This window comes from Polistes canadensis, unplaced genomic scaffold (genome assembly GCF_001313835.1).
Source record: "Polistes canadensis isolate GaletaPanama2010 unplaced genomic scaffold, ASM131383v1 scaffold_349, whole genome shotgun sequence".
NCBI classification, from domain to species: Eukaryota; Metazoa; Arthropoda; class Insecta; order Hymenoptera; family Vespidae; genus Polistes; species Polistes canadensis.
In genome coordinates this window covers 23,536-44,544 of record NW_014569896.1, presented here as the reverse complement: position 1 = coordinate 44,544, position 21,009 = coordinate 23,536, and the positions used below count along the sequence as shown (strand labels likewise).

At 31.3% G+C, this 21,009-nt stretch overlaps 1 protein-coding gene across 6 annotated transcripts in view; it reads right to left on the bottom strand.

Annotated features, from left to right (window-relative positions):
- LOC106791890 (T-lymphocyte activation antigen CD86-like) overlaps window positions 1-20,698 on the bottom strand; it is a 93,990-nt gene extending 73,292 nt beyond the window's left edge. The window contains exons 1-4 of one of the 6 annotated variants that reach the window (XM_014757883.1): window positions 20,545-20,698; window positions 17,411-18,005; window positions 15,863-16,400; window positions 15,429-15,570 (exon numbers count right to left, since the gene is read on the bottom strand). In XM_014757883.1, coding sequence (XP_014613369.1) covers window positions 15,429-15,498 — 70 coding nt within the window. In that variant the 5' untranslated portion in view covers window positions 15,499-15,570; window positions 15,863-16,400; window positions 17,411-18,005; window positions 20,545-20,698. Of the gene's footprint in view, window positions 1-15,428; window positions 15,571-15,862; window positions 16,471-17,260; window positions 18,006-20,544 lie in introns of those variants that run through there. The other 5 variants (XM_014757881.1, XM_014757884.1, XM_014757885.1 and 2 more) reach the window with 5 other exon arrangements.
- Between the last annotated feature and the right edge of the window lie 311 nt (window positions 20,699-21,009).

Sequence of the window (21,009 nt, the reverse complement as noted above, 5' to 3'; positions counted from 1 at the left end):
AGAGAGAGAGAGAGAGAGAGAGAGAGAGAGAGAGAGAGAGAGAGAGAGAGAGAGAGAGAGAGAGAGAGAGTCACTCTCCTGAAAAATCGAAACAAATTGAGAGCGAGCATAACGAAAAATATTGCAATTACCTGTAATAGTGTATAATTATTTAACGTAGTATTGGCTATAGAATTAGATTGATCGTATCTATTGGAGAATAGAGAAGTTACCTGGCCACACATAAGTGCTCTCGTTATCATCACTAATTGTTATCTAATTAATAGCATTAACCGAAACGTGAAACAATTAAATAGAGTACCTGATCGAAACTGAATACTCGCATAAGTGATCACAGAGATAATTAATTCTCGAATTAAAATTATTGCACTAACGCGTTCTATGAAAAAAAGTTTCGAAGCTAATAATAAACAAAAAAGAAAAAAAAAAGAAAAAGAAAAAATAAGAAGGCGGGATGGGGGTGGAAATAAAATATAAGAGAATAGCCTAATTCGCGTGACGTCACACTCGCATTACTATCCCTTTTCGTTCTTTCTCTTTCAACCTATTCTTTGACAAAGGATGATGGTACCTTTGTATTTCAGGAAAAAAGAAAAAGAAAAAGAAAAAATCCTGACGTTAATCCTTTCCTTTCATTCCGTTTTCATATAAGCGACGATATTTTTACGTTGCGTAGAAAACGTTTGAAACGGTGAAGTTTATTTTCCAATTGAACGATTCCTCCTACTGGGGTATGTATAATCGAGCATCGGCATTCTCACGATGATAATACGTACGAATATTCAACATCATGAGCATGCGTGTCTACACAAATGCATATCCACAATATATGCATTTATATAATGTCTCTCTCTGTTGCAGGCTGTTTATCCTACTTTTTCATGTATTTGTTAGTACATGTAACTCTATGCGAGTTTCTCTTTTTCAGTGTACCTTTCATATATTTATGAATACGTAAAATGTGTGTTTGTGTCCTTCGTGGTTGCATGCGTGCATCTCTCTCTCTCTCTCTCTCTCTCTCTCTCTCTATTTTTCTTTCTTTCTTTGCATGCGTTTCTGCGAATGTGTAAGTTGCGTGTACGATCTCGTGCAAAGAGTAGAAACAGTTTTGCAAAGTTGTTGCTCTTATCGTGCAGGTAATCTTCTCGACGTATCCAATTGTGGGAAAATGAGAAGAATAGATGCAGAAGTAGTTGGGGTATTCGTTTCTATGCGTTCAATGGGAAAGCAACCTTTCGACATGTATTATCGATCTTTCACGATATCGATGAACGGAATTGCTTTCGGAAATTACATTTATTCTTCCCTTTTGATATGTACGTACCAAATACGGTACGTCAACACTTACACTTGAATCTTTTTGTTTAATCATTTGAACTAATTAATCTCTTGTTGAAATATTATACATTTTTTCTTTTCAATTCTATTGATTTTATTCAATTGATATGAATTTTTGTGGACTACTCGGTAAGTGATAATAAATAGATAATAAACTATGTATAAATATTTCATGAATTTTTTCTCCAATATAAAATCAACGTTAACGTATCGTTATTGAGAGCTTTTTTTTTTATTTCAAACGAGTCATTTCTATTCTTCTCTCTATCTCTCTCTCTCTTCTATCGCTCTGTAACATTTTATCAAGATCTTAGTTAAACTTGAAATATTGTACGGGCACGTTTATACGATCAATGCGATCAGGAAAGAAAAGTTTTGTTCAACGAGGAATATAATCGCGTTCTTATCTTCATTCGATGACCGAGAAAGACAAAGATAGAGATAGATAAATCGTAATAAAGAGAGAAAAAGAAAGAGAGAGAGTGAGAGAGAAGTATAGTTGGGTTGACGACGCAGAGAAAAGTTCTGCTACAAAAGCAATTTTCCACCATATCGAATTACCGGAAAATGTGGAGAGGCGAGGAAGCAGAAGAAAGTTCGTTGGATAGAAGAGATGAAGAGGAGAAGAAGAAGAAAAGGTGGGGGGGGGGAGATGGGGGCAGGGGGGATACTCGCGAGGGTGGTACGAGCTCGTGCGGAAATGCAAGCTTGGTGTTGTATCTGGTGGGGGAAAATAAAGGTGCTTCACCACGGAATGAAAAAGGAGTAAGTGAGAGAGATGTATGTATATATATTTCTCTCTTTTTCTGTATGTGTGTGGCTGTGGGTGAGTATAAAGGGTCACCAAAAAAGAAAAAAGAAGAAAGAGGTCGAAGAAAGAGGTCGTAGAGGATCCATGGATGTTTCGGGATTGCAGCTATTCTTCACCCCCACGATAAGAGAGATACAACCATTGCGCGAAACTACGAATATGTGTCTATGTGTGTAAGTATAAATATGTGTATATAAGGGCCAAACATGTATGTTGCAGACGATGCACCCAACGCGATTTCCCCGAATTCGGTCTCTGCCAAGAGGAGTTACTTTTCTTCTCTTGTAAGAGACATTTTTACTTTTAACTGCGACCCACCAACCTCTCCCCCCTATCGGTCTCATACTCCAAACAAAACTTCTATCTTTCTTATTTTTTTTTTCTATTTCTCTTTATTACTTGCACGAGGTTACGTGCTCGTATATCTAAACATTTTTGCATTCTTATAATCTAGTCTATCAAATGAAAAATATACTTCAACGAGAAACAATGTTACTCTGTTGTAAGAATAATATATATATGTGTGTGTGGTTAGAGAGATGAAAATTTATGATGCACGAAAACGAATACAAGCGGATCGAGCTATGAACTGTTAGTATTTTTTTATTCTTTTTATTTTTTTACAATTTATAGTAACGGTTAAAACATTTTTTTTTAGCACAGATAACCGAATTTCTAATAGAGATATCCCTAAGAATAAATTATCAAAGTTATATAGGATTATTTAAGTTTCGAATAGAGAACAGAATTTTGGAAAATTTCTTGACACTTAAATATTTTTCTATACCCTATTATGATATTTAGGATTCAATAAGAAAGTCAAGATCTTATTTGTAATTCTGGTCTGGTCTTATCGATTCGACAAGTTCAAAAATACGTATTCCAAGTTTCTTTCCCTTTAATAATATGTTTAATTACCGATAATTGTAAAATCTCGATGCATAATAAATATTTTGAGTGCAAATACTTATTCGAAGTTTAGAAAACTAACTGAAATTTCACGCAAATGCAAAGTTCCTAAGAATAATAGGTTATACTATATCTATATATATATATATATATATATATATACCGAGTCCTGAATTCTAAGTAGCAAGTTACTTAAGTTATTAGTTCGAAATTCTAATGAAGACATCTGGGTTGCAGAATGTCTATCGTCGTGTGACGTCATAAATTAAGACCATCCCTTCTTAAAATTTGTAGTTCAACACATTTCGCAAGTGATTTTGCGATCTTTTAATAATACATAATGATCAAAAATCGAAAAATTTCCAATTACGAAACGAAGGAAAAACAAAATTCTCGAATCGATCGAAGCTTATAAATTTTGAGTACTCACTTGCACGTTTCATTTCAAACCAATATCACTGCACTAGAATTCACCTTATTTCACATCCCTTTTTTTTTCTTTTTTTTTTTAATACTTTAATCCAATTGAGAGATAATACTTATGAACATTTAGGAGATATAACAGGAAGATGATAAAATGTTTCAGCAATGTTTCTTTCATTCTCAATTTGGTTTTCTGAAGGTAACGAGTGAGTCCTCTATCTATCTATCTCTCTCTCTCTCGCTCTTTCTTGGTATTCAAGAACGAAATAGGATGGAAAATCTAAGGCGATTCTTTTACAGATCATAGATATTTTTCAACGATCCGATATCAAATACGATAATTCCAAGAGACCGATCGAGCGCAATGGGCCGTTAGGTAGGTTCACTCGCTGACCAGAGTACGACCATTCGAGTAAGAATAATACTCCTATAACCATTAATCTTTACACCTAGCAACGAACGAATGGTCCATAGCCTTGCGCGTACATTATTATCTACGATCGAACCAACGTCTCTTCTTTTACAAATATCTATACTTTTTCTTTTTCACTTATTTTTTTTCTTTTTCTTTTTTATTATACACACAAGTATATACGGCTTCTTGGATATCACCGTTTTCTCTTATTCCACGAAAGAAACACGAGAGCTACCCGTATATCTATTTTTCTCCCTTAGATATGCTTACTAAGTTATACTCAGATATTTGTTTTTATTTTCATCGGATTCTCTACTTCGACGATTTATCTTACTTCGTCTTAGTATTTTATTGCCAGATTTGTAATTTCTTAAATCATTGTTCTTACGAAAGGGTTATGAATATAAAAGTTTGTTATTACATTATAATTTATCGATGTTGAATTTTTTCCAATTTTAATTAGACAATTAATTACTCGTCCTCGTATCATCGTTTTTATTTTCTTCTGGAAAAAAAGAAAAAAAGAAAAAACCAATTCCATCATGTTTCTTGTTTTCATACGTTAGACGAGGTTAAAAAAGCTCTACATAAAATATCAAGATACCTTTTTACTTGTTTAAATTCCCTTCTACGATTCTGGTTTTCTTTTTATTTTCATCAGTGTGTTATCTTTGTTAGTTGTTTTATGAACCTCGAATCAGTGTACTGTTAAATTACGAAGAAAGCTCGTGGTTCCATTACGTTTTTCCTTCTTAGACGCGGTTAAAAAACTATACCTAGGTATTTTCGACTTCTTTAGACTTTCCTGAACGATCAGTCTTTCTTTCTTTTTTTATTGTTTTTATATCCTAGGATCATCGTTTTCTTAGCTACCAAGTAAGAAAGGTTTCATTATTTTCTGCTATCTAGAAAATGGTTAAAAAGTTATACTAACAATAAGACGTTTTTCACTACTCTTTCAACTTTCTTTTCTCCCTGTATACAATACAATCTATCTTTTATTTTCGTTCCTATCCTTCTTGTTTTTATGCAACAAAAAAATTACTCGATTCTTACTTACGAAGAAACTTTCCTATTTCGTTCTATTTCTATTTCCTTTTTAGAGTACACAAAAATTCAATAATTCCTTTACCAAAATGTGATTGAAATGATACTTAAATATTTTTAATTTTAACAAAATTATTCTACTATTTTTCTCTCACTCTCTTACCTTCTTAATATGCAGTAAGTATTTATATTTACTAAGAAGGTTCTAACAAGTAAACGTTGGCAACGAGTGTACTCCTGTGTACTCGTTGCAGTTTCGGTACACTTATGAGTACCAGTACGTCCCATTAAAAGCTCTTTCTTCTTGGCGTTTATAGTGTTCAGTTCTCAATGTATAAGTTAGTACGAAAGCGACAATTTAGTCTCACGTTTTAGACTTTATAACATATGTACGTATAAATACATATATACATACATAGCCAGATACACATACAGATATGTATACATAAATATATACACGTATGCATTTGAAGAAGCAAGTATAGTAAGAATGTGCATACGCTTCGTCTGGTGTGCATTCAAGTTCATCGTTCAAAGCATTTATTGCTCTAGCAACTTTCTAAAAGAGGATACGAAAAGTGACGTTTGCCTTGCATACACGTTCTATCCTTCCTGTCTTATGTCAAAGATTTACCTTAGATGAAACATATTTGAGATGTTAAAATAAAAAGCTATTAATATATTATTTATAATATAATAATACTTTACAAAGAAAATATATTACAAAGGTATATGTGCTATTAAATGGATTTACAGTTTTATAAGACAGCTTTACAAAAATCAAAATAAAAAGAAAATGATACAAAGTAAAAAATTAAAAAATTATCTTTCCTATCGCATGTCAAAGATTTATCTCTTTTAGTAAAGTTTAAAAGCTTTAAGTATAGATCGAAAATAAATTCGTGATGGGATAACAATTGGAATTTAACGAAGGTTTCTTTAAAAAGTACTGACTTTTATGCTATCCAATTGATTGTTAGGAGGAAACGTTTTAGGTAGAATCGAAATGTACGGTATATAGTTGTGTAAGTATACAGTAGAGTAGTGTATATATATGTGCGTTTCGAAAGAAGTTACAAAGACATTCAATTATACCTTAAAACCAACTCGTGCACGTACTTTTCTCTTGGATAAGTTTGCCGGATATGGGCAACCATAAAAACCCTTCCTTCTTTCTTTCTTGTCTTCGACGTTCTCGTATAAAGAAAGAAAGAAAGAAAGAAAGAAAGAAAGAAGAAGAACGATATCCATTGAATCGACAAAAGCTGAAGAATAACGGTTTTGTGTAACTTCCATTCCAACTAACTAGAAACATCCTAATTCCTTTTTACGAAGAGACATCGAAATTCGAAGATTCCTTTAGTCATATAATAGCAATTATTCCAAAAGAGAATACGGTAAACCGATCTTTCCTCTTCATAGTCCATTCCTCTTCTCTCGACGATCCCCTAATCCCATTTCTTTTCGGATAGAATGATATAAGACCGAGAAACTCTTGAGAAAGCCGCCTGCTGAGCAAACATAAATTTTGCCAGCGCATTCCAGACAGCTATTGGAAGGATCGTTTCCTGTTTCCGTTTGCTCTTCAACTGTGAACATACTTGGTCATCTGGAAAACCGTACTTATACTGAATTCTAATATTCATTACTCCTAATTTGTCTCTGTTACTATTATTATTATTATTATTATTTATATTGTGGTAATCAAATTTACATCAATAATTATTTCATTTATATAACATCATTTGAGAAAGAAAATAAATATTTATAAAATAATTGAGAGAACGAATGGGAAAGATAGAGATAGATATAAAGACATATTTGCTATCGATCATCGAACTTGTGTGTAAGTCGTGCGACATTTATTGGAAAGTTCAGACAAGGGGTTTGCCGGGTCATTCACGTCGAAAGGTACAATAATTTTACGGCTCATTTACATAATACCCACCGTCCAGTCACGTGAATCGCTTTGATAAGCCCAATAGTAATGGTTTACGCTATACGGTCTACGCGTTTGTCCATTTGCTCGTACTAGATATACTTCTCTCTCTCTCTCTAACTGTCTATCTATCTATCTATTTCTCTCTCACTCTATCCATCCAACCATCCATCTATTTATCTCTATCTTTCTCTGTTTCTCTTCGAGCTTTCGATTCGCCTCTAAATAGCATAGTAGAGAACAGCCGCCCATTTAATACGAGAGAGAAAGAGAGAGAGAAAGCGTTTACATTGCGTACAAATTCCAGTAAATTTCTATAAAATAAGCTTTGGGGTTTCCCTTTAATTCAAATATTCGCACTCTCACGAATTTTCGTCTCCGCTATTTTATTTTGACATTCTATCTTTTTCCAACGATGGATTCAAGTCAAGTGGAGAATCCAAACGGTGTACAATAATCGATTCCTCGAAGTTAATTTAGAAAAAATAAGTTTCTAGAATACTCTCATTAAATTGTTAATGAAAAAGGAAAGTGATATGAAAAATTGCATACTACTGTAATAACTGGCATTTAAATCTCACCCCCCCCCATCCTATAATGGTTTAAATAATAAATAAAATATATCTTTAAAATGTGTGAAATCACACAAGAAACAAATGACACGCGTGCTAGAGAAGAAATAGAAAAAGAATAAAATGTAAAAAAATAAAAAATGATGGTTACTTTCGACAGGAATATCTCACGCCTTGAAGGTGAATGCTGCAGGCTATACGTCGGTTTATCTCACCAAATGTAAACCGCAAACTTGTACTTTCTATGAAGCTCATTCATTAACGTTATTATATATCACGCGTTACTTTGCACCGAGAACTCTGTGTAACCGCATTAACTCCGAACTTTACTGCAACGTGTGAGTGATGTCCTGCTAAAGGTTTTATAGTAAAATCCTTAAGCATTTCTTTACTCTCGAAAAGAGAATTTCAAGCAGCAAGAATGGAAGAAAATAGTTTTTTCTTTTTTTTTCTTATAAAAATTCTTACGTTTTTATAACTCGTTCGTTTGGAATAAATAAATATGAACAAAAATTCATTTTAACATTTTCATTAAGATACGAAGAAACTTTTTACCCGGCAGGATAGATTTATTTTACGTTTACGTAATCTTATAGTGTACTTGAATGACTATCGTTTCAATGCTAATCGTAGAATAATACTATTTCATTACAGGATATTAGAATATATTTATGAATACGTGTACGTAGATTTAGATTATCAGATTGCAAGGGTCAAGCATCGATCGACCCCTTAAATAAAAATCTTTTTAATCGTTCGTTAGCGTGACGGTTTCACTATATTTTATCAGTTTTATTTTTAACATGCACGTTAGGCCAAAAGTTTCTTCACGATTTGAACAATTCATTACTCTGTTTTGAGACATTTTAGATTAATTCATTTAGTAGATCGTTTAAGCTTTATTAGGTTTGCAATTATACAATGAAAAAAATATATATATTATGTATGGTCTATAATAAATTTGTTAAATTCTACTAAAACATTTTTGTCAGAGATATCTTTTCAAAATTTGGAAATAAATTAAAATTGTTCCACGAGATATATATAATAACTTCAATAAAAAACAAAAAAGAAGTCATCTAAACGAGATACAGAGAAGTTCTATATTAATAATGATAAGCACAAAATATTAGAAAAGCTTAAATTAATTTCCATTTGGAATATAATCTCATTTCATTTTCACTTATAATTGTTTCAAAAATAATTCAACCCACTTTCATATATACATCTCATTGTCAGATATTTCTAGGAATTATTCAAATCTCGACAGGTCGTCGTATCTCTTGGGGGATTCCAACTTAAAAAGAAAAAAAGTAAAAAAAAAAAAAAAGAAAAAACAGTTAAAATAATCTAAAAGATGCAAATGCACGTAACAGTATTGAATATACGTAGGGTTGCATATAAGTGAAAAACCAATAGGTAAGATTAAAGACAAGTCGAAATGTATGAATCTATAGGAATTCTAGAAGGTTGGAGGTTAAATATCTCGTCGTGAAAGGTAAATCCCCTCCCCCATAGAGAAAAGTTGTAAATCTATAATATCCGTTGTCGAGGTGGTGGGTCGTACCTATTTCTAAGGCGGGGTAATAACGTCAGCTGGTACAACTTCAATAGAACGACGTAATGTCCTTGCGGCAAACTCACACCCTAACGACGAACTTGAGTTTGGCAAATTGGGTTCTCGACTTGCAATCAACCGCATTCCGCAAACGTGTTACATTTCTGGGTGTACCTACAATTTCCTGCAACAACGCACGCTCTCTAGACTCGCTGTTGTTGCTGCTGCTGCTTGTCGAGATATCGAAGGAATATCGACAAACCGAAAACCAGAAACTCTCGTCCTATTATCCCGACTAAGATCCAATCGAGATTTTATCCTTATTTTAATTTCTTATCTATTCAAATTTGATCAATCCTTGTGCGATTGTAATCAAAGCCCACGGATATGATCGGACTGTATAAAACATAATTTTCATTTGTTCGTGTCTAAGAAATATTATATTGTATGTTAGACTTATTATAATATAATTATACCGTGTACTAATAATAGGTATACATTTTTTATATAGCATAAATATATGCTATATTAAATATCATTTATTTATATCTCTATGCGAATAAGTTGAACACACAATTTTCGATTAACGTAAAATATACGTTAGAATATTTCTTAATCATTTATTCTTAATTATATTTCCTTAAACAATTTTCTTCAAAGTATATACTGAAAATCAATAATATTAACAATCCTTTTTGATCTTCTAAATTAAATTTCGTTCTCGTCTCAGGAAATGCTTTTTGAAGTGTAAACAAGAGTAGATGAGTTACGATATCTTTGCTTATAATCATACGCTCTCAAAATGTGCAATCTGTTGATCTTTTTAATCTTACTTTTGTCAGTTAAATTTTCCCTTTCCATCAAATTAATAGTAACTAAAAGATAAATAAAATATAAATGCAAAGGGAAAAATATTAGCAAACTTATTATCATAGATTGAAATATCTCGATTAATCAATCAACTAACATATATAATCAAATTTTCTTCTACTTTCGTTCTGCAATACCATTTTAATCAGTATTTATTTTTATTAACTAATTCAATATCATTCAGTAGCACATTCAATATCAGTCAATAATCATTTTCTCATCTATTGTATTCCGTTATTTCTCCTATTTCACTTTAATCTATATTCAATTATCGATAACTAGTACAGTATCATTTTATATCATTCAATAGCAATCAATGTTCTGTAATCAATCAGTTATCGGTAATTAAAATCAATATTTTGATAATTAATGAATATTGCATATAATCTGTAATCTATTTTAACAAAGTGTAATTAAATCGATGAAACCATGTAACTATTAAAAATAGGGGAAAAATAATGATTTTTATTGAAGAAAAATAAATCAGTAATCGATACTTATGCGTATACGCGTGTGTTATATTAAGAAGTTATACTTCTTTGGTGTAACAAAATGAAAAAATTATAATACGAAAGAGATAAAACAAAAAGGATATAATCAAAGTTGGTGAGTTAAATTTGACTGATATTTTAAATGATTGGCATTGCAGAGATAGGATAGAAGAAGATTAGTTTCATTTCAATAACATTTTCATAGTCTTAAATCTCGTTCTCGTTGTGATCGTGGGCTGTTACCGACATGAATATTAATGCTATGCTCTGGCTGGCATAGTGCTTTTCTACCATAGAAACATTAGTATTATAATAATGAGCTTTCGAACGGCTCAGTCACATCTCCGCGAACGTTGTGACGTTACATTGATGATTTATCTTTATCCCTTTATTTGTTCTTACGACATACGAGCACGTTCTCACCATCACGTATCTCATGAATTTTATTAACGACGAACTATGATAGCTTTGACGCTTTGAATTACTTTAATACTTACAATCAAGATCAAATTTTATGATTTATTTTTTTTTTATTCGACTAACCAATCCTCGTGTATACTAATAATTAATAGATACGATTAATAATTATAAATATTTTATCAAATTTTGCATATACATTTTGCATGTGTATACATTATTTCGATATTATTTATATGAGATAATTAATGAAAATTTATTATGAAAATAATGATTTACATGTGGGTAAATAATTTAATTATGTATTCGAAGCGTGATACAACCGCATTTAAATATTGCAAACAAATGTCCAATCATTTCTATGATTATTAATTTCTATAACTATACGTTTATATACGAAACACTGTTTCTATTTGGTTTTTTAATTGCTTTATAGAAAAAATGTTTTAGTCCAAATGGATAAATAAAATTAATACAGACCAGTGTTTTAAATTTTGGTCAATATTGAAATTGATATACACAGGCGATGTAAAAATAAAACTACAAATTTACTCTTTTCGATTTTTTTTTTTTTTATACGAATTTACCTTTAAAAATGTTTTAATTACAATTCTCTCACAATCAGTTAAAATGAATAGAGATCGGTAAGCGATTTTCCAAGAGTGTGTGTATGTGTTTGCTGGATTAACCGAGATTTACCGAATTATCTTTCCGAATCAGGATAATTTGGTAACATTTCGAAAGTACTTTTGGATAGGACGGTTATTTTAATTTGCGGAAATAAATTCGAAGTAACAATTAAACAAACTCCTCTTTTTTATTCTTGCCAGTAAATAGGCTAGTAATTGTTTACAGAAGATTAGATACATAAAACAGAGAAAGAAAAAAAAACACAAAAAGAATAGAAAGAGAGAATGAAGAGAAGAGGAGAGAAGGTATACTAATTTTTAGAGGAGAATATATGTTACAGAGAGATAGAAAGAAAACGAGAGAAAGATAAATAGAGAGAGAGAGAGAGAGAGGGAGAGAGAGAAATATATTCTCGAAGGGTGGAGAAGGAAAATTTGTTCTGTTAATTCGAACGATGTTTATTTTCCCTAAGGCAACAAAGTGAACGGTGTGTGGAATAAGAGAGGGAAAGAGAGTTAGAGAGAGAGTGTGTGAGAGAGAGAGAGAGAGAGAGAGAGAGAGAGAGAGAGAGAGAGATAGAAAAGCAGGGAAGTAACACGACAACGCGTTAATGAGACACGGTAGATAATCGAGTTTGAAGTTTTTTAGCTGAAACTACTCGTCATTTTATTGAATTACTGCGGATACGCGTTCGTATTTACTATGCACGTGTGGTGATACTCGAATACTAATACGATGGGAATAAGGGTGATAAATATTGTTGCAAATCGACGTTATTATCGTTATACTACCGCTAAATTGTTTAATTAATCTTTGTTATCATATTTATTATAATTGTCTTGGTAATTACGACAATGGCCTAAGTCAAATATTTACACAAATTGATTTGATCAATAATTTATCTATATCATAAAATTCTCTCCTTTTTTATTTTTTTTTTATTACTAATTCATCATCTTTCTTTTCAATTATTTTCTATTTCGTGCATATTTTAACGTACTTTCACGTAGAATATTTTTTTTTTTAGACAGAAATCTATAACGTTGATATATCGTCTAATTAAATAAAACGTGGTAGTGTCGGTCTCAGTTCGTTTCAAATTTCATAAAAATCTCAATATTTCAAAAATGTCGATACAAATAAAATCTGTAATAAAAGAAATCGAGATATTGCGAAAAGCATTCGTACTTCTCTCAATCATTCTATGTCTAAAACAATATATTAAAAAATTTATAAACATTTTATCCAGTGATATATATATATATGACAAAAAAATATTATAGTTAAAGTAATATTATTAAATAAATAATATATTATATCATACTTTCGATTTCTTTTCATTCAAAAAGATAATTTTCCTTTTCGCAAATGATTTAATTATTGAATATTCATCTATTTGATGAAAATAAAGTTTTATTGGCAGTTTTGTTTATGGTATGGAAATTAGTTGGATACATAGTAGAAGATAGTGCTAACAAACTTTAAACAGCTTCGTTCATCGTTTAAGAAAATAGAACTGCATCATGTATCGTCGGCTGTCGATAACTAAAGCGCTCGTGCCAGCAAATATTTCAAAGATATTGTCGCGACACACGACAGCGTGCTTATCAGTGACCCTTTTTGCACTCTTCTTCAACAGAAAGATATCTATCATACTTAAAAAATAAACACGATCGCTGTATATATATATATTCTCCTTTACCGATAATAATTTTCTATCCCCAAGTCTCTAATCCCTTAGTTTTGAATTACCTCTTATTCAAAAACTATTTATTATACAATCATTTTTACAATGTAATTCTCTCGATAAGACATTCATAAAAATCATATTTAATTACGCGATGAACTTATTATTAAATTCTAATTAAAATTATTCGCGAAATTTTAGAAAGTTGAAGTGAAACTTTAAAGAAAAATTAGGGTAAAGTCTCATTTATTATTAGAAATGATATTAATTGATCACCATTCATCATAGCGATTGCATAAGACATTCACAAAAGGTCGTTCCTAATTTCAATCAACTTATTCATTCCTGTTTCCCATCGTGAGTTAAATCAGGTCTCTAATTGCGGTTCATTTGGACCGGTTTATGCTTAACCACGGTTACACGTTACGTGTAGGTAATAAGGTACACATTACGCAAATATTCAAAGGTTTATGTGTATGCGTATATCCTATTTATGATTGACATTAGACAAGCTTAAGTATACATGCATCTGTTGGGTATTATTAAGAATATACACGAACGTATTACCTATCGATAATTCACTTTGAAAATATTTACCTAAACAACTATAGCCCCTTGCACAGGTATTCAATTCTACAGAGAAATGCATATAAAAATAAAATGGTTCATTATTTTCGGATTATTAGCACTTCGTTCGACGAAATCAACGCGGCCCGATGATGCACGTGTTAATGCATTCAATATGTCCAACTAATTTTCTATAACTTCATTATCGTATGACGAAATGAAATTTTTGTTATAATATAATGGACATATATTATGTCGTCAAATGTTATAATAATTAAGTTGAACTCTATAATCATTAGGAATTTAACACATACGTACGTCAATTAGTTTTTCATTTATTTTCGTTAAAATTAAGGTAACATTAGAATTTTCTTTATATATTTTAATGATAGATTAATATATTACTGAATTAAGCAAACCCATATAAAAATATTGTCTAGTTTAAACTCGAATTCTTTAACAACACCAACATTATTATTCCTAAATAAAAAATACTATCACGTATAAGTATAGAAAAATAATGTATCTAATATGAATATACGATTATTTATCTTATTTATTTGTCAAATTGTTACGGTTAATATGATACTTAATATTATTCGATTTGTATACTTTTTAAATCATTTAATTATTTCATTGAAATGAATATTTGAATCTCACTAATTTGAACTAATATTTGCATCGTTAGTCACCGCTGATTATTATGATATATGTTACAATTTTCCGTTCATGTTTGAGTGATTTTGAATATAACGATGATCAGTATACATGTATACAGAAAAGTGGTAATTTCGTTCGAAGGATACAAGTTTTAATTTACCATTCGATCTTTTTTTTCTCTTGAAGAAAAATGTAAAAAATAATTGAAAAAATAAAAGATGAATGAAAAGGGACGAAAAACGGATGAATACATATATAGATATATTGTATATATATATATGTGTGTGGGAAGAAATTAAGTAAAGGATTATTAATATATAGTTGAATATAATAAAATCCTTCCGGATAGAATATAAAAGGCTTTTCAATTTATAGAAATAAATGCAAGCGTCGTCTACGAGCTACTGAATGAGAGAGAAAGATAAAAAGAAAGAGAGAGAGAGAGAGAGAGTGAAAAATTCCAAAGAATATTATGCGATATTTCTATGTGCGTAATTCTAGAAGAATCGCGTGAGAATATGAAATGAAAATACCTTCAACGTTTTTTAATTTCGATCTCCGACTCTCGAAGAATAAGATGAAGGTTCTATGGAATTTATCCTATCTAAATTTTTACGATGCATTGAATAACACGTTTCTTTTTTTTCTGTTTTTAATAATAATCGAATAAAACGATATTAATGTGTTTGTACATTATTTTTTTTAAAATACGTCTCGCTTTTGAAACAAGAAATTTTCGTATAATTAAACGCCGACAAAATTACATGTCATTACTTTTCCTAATACAACCTAATATCTCAATATTTATTCAATCAATATAAGAGATTATTATTAAACGTGTTGATTTAATTATATTATTTAATGATTTATTTTATATTATCATAAGTGGGGTAAAAGAAAATTATCTGAAATTTCGCAAGAGTTAACGAGTTAATATTAGCTTGATATACTGAAGTATAGAGATAAAAAGGAAATATAATGTATGAGGAAAGAAAAGAAAAAAAAACAACAACAACACAAGCGCGAAGATAAAATGCATATATATAGGGGGAAAGAAAAAAAAGAAAAAAAAGAGAGAGATAATGAAAACTCACCAGCGTGCCTGTAGAGAAATGTCAGTAGATGCAAAACGGCGTAGAGCCACTTTCCACGGCGGTCCTCCATCCTGCCGTTTCACCTTTCCTCCCACCTTCTTCCTTCTTCCCGTCAAAATCTCCGGATATATCTGAGTTTCCTCTTCGCCGAGTCAGAAACAAATAAAGGAAGATAGAGAAATAAAAAGAAAGAAAGAGAGAGAGAGAGAGAGAGTTAAAGGTATGAGCGAGTGAGTGAGCGAGTGAGTGAGTGAGTGAGTGAGTGAGAATGAACGAGAAAACGAAAAAATGAATGATGAGAAAGAAAAGAAAATATAAAAATGAAAAAGTGAGAGAGAGAGAGAAAAATAGAGAGAACTGGGTGAGAAGAGGAGAGAAGGTGGGTGGGGGTGGAGAAAAGAGACGCGTGAAAATTGAAGAAAATCGCGTCTTACTTTCCGCTAGACGCGTTTATTGTCAGTCACTCGCGCGACGACGTACTTGGTAAATAACACTGTCACATACACACGGAGCTACACGCACACACATATATATATATATGTACATATAAATATATATCTATATATATATATATATATATATATGTATATATCCACGAGAGAACGGAGTGACACGCGCGTACACTATTTTCCTCCTCCCCCTCCTCCTCCTCGTCCTCCTTTTCCTCCTGCGCTGTAGCCCGTTCACCCTCAACCCCCTTTTTCACCCCCTTCCTTCTTCTCTATCTACACCTTCTTCTCGGCAGTTTAACGCTTATCTGCTTTCCCGTGTTCGTACCTTTTCCTTGGTTGTTGTCGTCGTCGTCGTCGTCGTTTTGCGCGATATTACGTGCGATATTCCGCGTCTTAGAAAATGTATCTCCTTTCTCTCTCTCTTTCCTCCCCTTCTCCCTTTTTCCCTTTCTCCCTTTCTTCCGTAAACCGATTCTTTATTTCTCTCTCAAATTTTCTTTAACGACTTTTTCCGCTCGAGCTGGATAAAACACAGTCAGATAGATAGGTAGATGGATAGACAGACAGACAGACAGACACCCACGTATGTACTTAGACAAATCAGAGATTGTGAGGAAAAGTATAATAAAAAATAAAATAGATAAACGAATAGAGGTTTGGAATATATGGATAATATAATACTCTGATGGAGAGATACAGTTATCCTTTTTTACTTCTAACTTTTTCTCTTTCTTTCTCTTATACATACACGCAAAGACACACAATACACATGCGAATTTCAAGACGATCTTACGTATCACCCTACACACGAGTGATATTCGTAATATAATTTTATACACGCGTTTCTGCTCTTTTTTTTTTCGGCACGTGTCCTATAGTACGTGTAAGAAAATCTTAGAAAAATCTTACGAATTTTCTTTCCACCTGTGAATCTACTAAACTACGTTTATATATATATATATATATATATATATATATATATATATCTTTTTCTTTAGTTCAGTGTTTCTAAATTAAAATCAAATTGAAACGAGTTCACGAAGGTATTACATCCATTTCTGGGGGAATCCTATAAANTATATATATATATGTATATCTTTTTCTTTAGTTCAGTGTTTCTAAATTAAAATCAAATTGAAACGAGTTCACGAAGGTATTACATCCATTTCTGGGGGAATCCTATAAATTATCACCTACGTTCACAGTAGGAGGATCGATACGTATGCCAAATTACCCGTATGAGGGTCCTTGGAATTGCAAGAGGAGAACGTGTCATACGTGTATCTATGTAACATGTGTAAGAGATAGACAGATAGATAAACGAACTGAGAGAAAGAGAGAGAAATAGATAGATAGATAGAAGATGGGATAAAGGGATACCGGTCACACGAGAAAATATCTCTGGTGGTGCAGCTGTTCTTTGTCGTCAATTCGATTTAATAATAATAATACCAAAAAAAATAAAAAACACACAAATAAAAAAAAGAAACAAGCCGATGCGAACTTTTTGCACACAATTCGAATTACCACCTCTTCGTATTCTTCTTGATTAGAAGAGTTGATTTCGTAATATTCGTGTTATTCGTCGTAACCGATGTCTTTGTAAAAGTAATTCTGATTTTAGTCAACGTTCTCGTTCTCGTCGTTGTCTTTTTTTTCTTCGTTTTCGTCCTCGAAGAAGCACCTCTCGTCATCCTCCTCGTACACGGCACTCGCCTTGACCTCGCTCCATTAAGCACGGATCGTGGTATACATTAATCGATGCCAGATATAATCCCACGGTTTCCTACCTTCTTCTTATTCTTATTCTTCTTTTTATTCTTTTTTTTTTCTATCTAATTCCCTTAGCCTCTTTTTTCACAAAGTTTTTTTCATTCTTTCGATAAGCGTACTTCTTCCTTCCTTCTCTATCTTTATTTCCTTTAAAGATTCACCCACGCGTTTATACACATACACAGAGATATACACCGATGATACACTTACGTCAAAACGTCTATCCTTATTTTCCTGTCTATTTATTTCATTCCTTTTATCTAACACCTAAGAGTCATTTCTATAAAAAGATTTCACTATTCTTCTATTTTCTAATCTTCAGTTATTTTTCTTTCTTCTTTTTTGGGATTATCTGAAACATAGACAGAGAAATTGTTAGTTGTAATAATTATATATAATTGCATTGGAAAATTATATAAAATTAAAAAATGCATGGTTTAATAAAATAATTTGCTGTATCTTTTACTGGATGTCAAAGTTTTCCTGAATTTTTAATTGGATCGTTTGCTTTTTTCTTCTTCTTTTTTTAATACATAAAGAAATATTTTTTTATATTTTTATCTTTTGAAACGATTTAAAAATATATATTATGCTGTCGTATAAATCGATACTGTAATAAAAAATGTTACGGTAAAAATAATGAAACGTTTAAAATTGTTCAATTAATTAATGAAAATATTTTTCTTGTTAAGCTTTTCGATGCAAATATTTTATTTTACGATTCGGAAGAAATAAATTTTATTTTTTTTCCGAAAACGTATGTGTTATATTAAATTGTTATCTTTCTCGTAGACACATACACATTTATGCATTAAATTCTATTCCCACTAGTTATTAAGTGCTAATTAATCGATCGTCTTACACATTTAATCAACACGCACAAAAGTACTGAACTAGTTTTGTACAAATCGATATAATATGATCATCATCTAATACATTTTCTAATTTTTTTTCTAAATAAATAATATAAGAATTTTCTTTGTTATAATTTCGTGTAAATGACAGAGTAGATTTTCGTCGAAGAACGAACACGATTCACAATTTTCTATTTGCATTTTAAAATGTTTCACAGATGAAAATTTTTCAAGTATAATAATATAAAAATTCTCTACTGGGATCTAATTAATTAGATCTGACAAACATAATAATATCGTTCGTATTCCTATCTGTGTCCGTTTTAAAAAATAAATGAAGATCAAATTGTTCCACGTTTTACCATGAGTTCCTGCAACCTATCCCACACCCCTATCCGCCACCACCATTCTCTCAACTAACTCGAATCTATGCAATTTATGCTAATGAAACAAATTTATAATACACGCGTTATATTAACCGACGATTTTCCTTTCCGCTTGATGCTCATTTGTTATATGCAATTTTCACGATCGCATTTGCTCGGAATATATCGATTTGTGAATTAGTGGAGGAGGAGGAAGGGATGAAGAGGAGAGGGTGGGTGGGTGATGAGCGTGCTTATATGGCGCGCGCGCGTTCGATCACATACGTAAAAGTAACATGTTATACGTAGTTGTGTAGAATGAAAAGGACACGATTATTGGACTGCGAGTGCAACGTTCTACTTTCCAAGAGATAGAGAAAAAAAAAGAAGAAGAAGAAGAAGAGGGAGAGAAAGATAAAATAAAACTTGATTTCATGGGCCGAGAAGTTTTCTCGGGGGGTGGGGAATATTTATTAAAAAAAAAAAAGAAAGAAAGTAAAATAGTATAGTAAAAATTTATGGAATTTTTCTGAAGAATGTTCATTGATATATATATATATATTAGTAGAGATATAATGTTATGCAATATTTTTCAAATACTAATACAAAACGATATTAATAATTTCGATTGCAGAAGTAAAATTGAACGAAGATAAAAGAAATATAATATCGAATTCCGAATTTTAATTGAAAATTAAAAACCGGTAGTAGTAGTAGTACGTTTCCTGATAATAAAAAAAAAAAAAGAAACACGAAAAACCGATAAAAAGAACAATGTGTGATAATAATTAATAAAAAGAAAAAAAGAACGAGTTAAAAAGAATAACTAAATAAACTCAATCTAATCTAACTAATATAAGTAGATTATTATAACGAATTACGATGAGAGAGATATTATTAAATGAACAAAATTAAGGAGCAGAGGTACAAAAAAATGGTGGATAAAAGAAAAGTTCTTTTCGTAGGTCAAACTGTATCGAGAAAAACTCGTTACGTTAAAAAAGAAGACTAAACTTAAGATTGACCAATAAAGTAAACGGAAACGAGATAACGATAATAAGATTATAATATTCAAAATGGAAGAGTAAATTACATATATATATATATGCATTCATAGATAAAATGTTAAAAATTTGAATCTTTATTTTTCTCTTACTCGATAATATTAAGGAAAAAAATAAAAAAATGAGAAATAAAAGAAGTTGTTTTGGCATTAAGAGGGCAAAAAGAAGAGTGGTGGTGGCGGAAAGGTAGGAGGAAGGATTCGGTAAAGATAGTCGAGAGGAATTCTCGAGGGTGGTGGTTGGTGCGAGGGTACAAATCCTGGGGTAGTTAAGGCATCTTAAACGTCCTGTATATATTCCTCCAATTTTGCACGAACGAGATGTAATTGGGTCTTGCTTTTACAGTTCTTATACTCTTTCACGAGAATAGAAAAGTATCATCCACGTATACATATTTTTAGGATAGATAGAAAAACACGTGGTAGAAAATTTCTGTCCATCTTTCATATTTGTTTGTCGTTTAATATTATTTAATCAAATTCAATAATTATATAACATATTTTATTGTTATCGTTATAAAACATTGAATTTATTTGATTAACTTGGATGATATATTTCGCAATAACAAGTTACAATGCAAATTTGAGTAAATGTTATATGTAACTTACGTAATATTTGTTAAGCTATTAAAGTATCTTTATCACGATTGAAGAGTGACGTGTGTCAGGTTGTACGATACGAGGCATCGATTATCCAAATTCCATTTTACGCCCGAATAATGTCTGACCTAACTCCTACTGAGTTAAATGTAGTTCGACGATGCGTTATGCGCCCTAATAGAAAAGATTTTCTTCTAAAATTGGGAATGAATGAAATCTTGATTGAATGAATTTTTCCGTTAAAATCATTAACGAAAATTTAAACATCGAAATGTTAAAAGAAAAGAATATGAAAAAGAACTTTAATCTATCGACAAACTTTTCTCCAACGTTGTGTATATTCCCATGATTAAGTAAAGAGCAAATATCTAATAGTAAAATCGAGTGATTAACTTATGTGGCTGCTCGTTGAAAAAGGTTCACGATAAAAAAGCTTGAAAGGAAAGAAGCCAAGTACTTACTCGAAGTACTTGC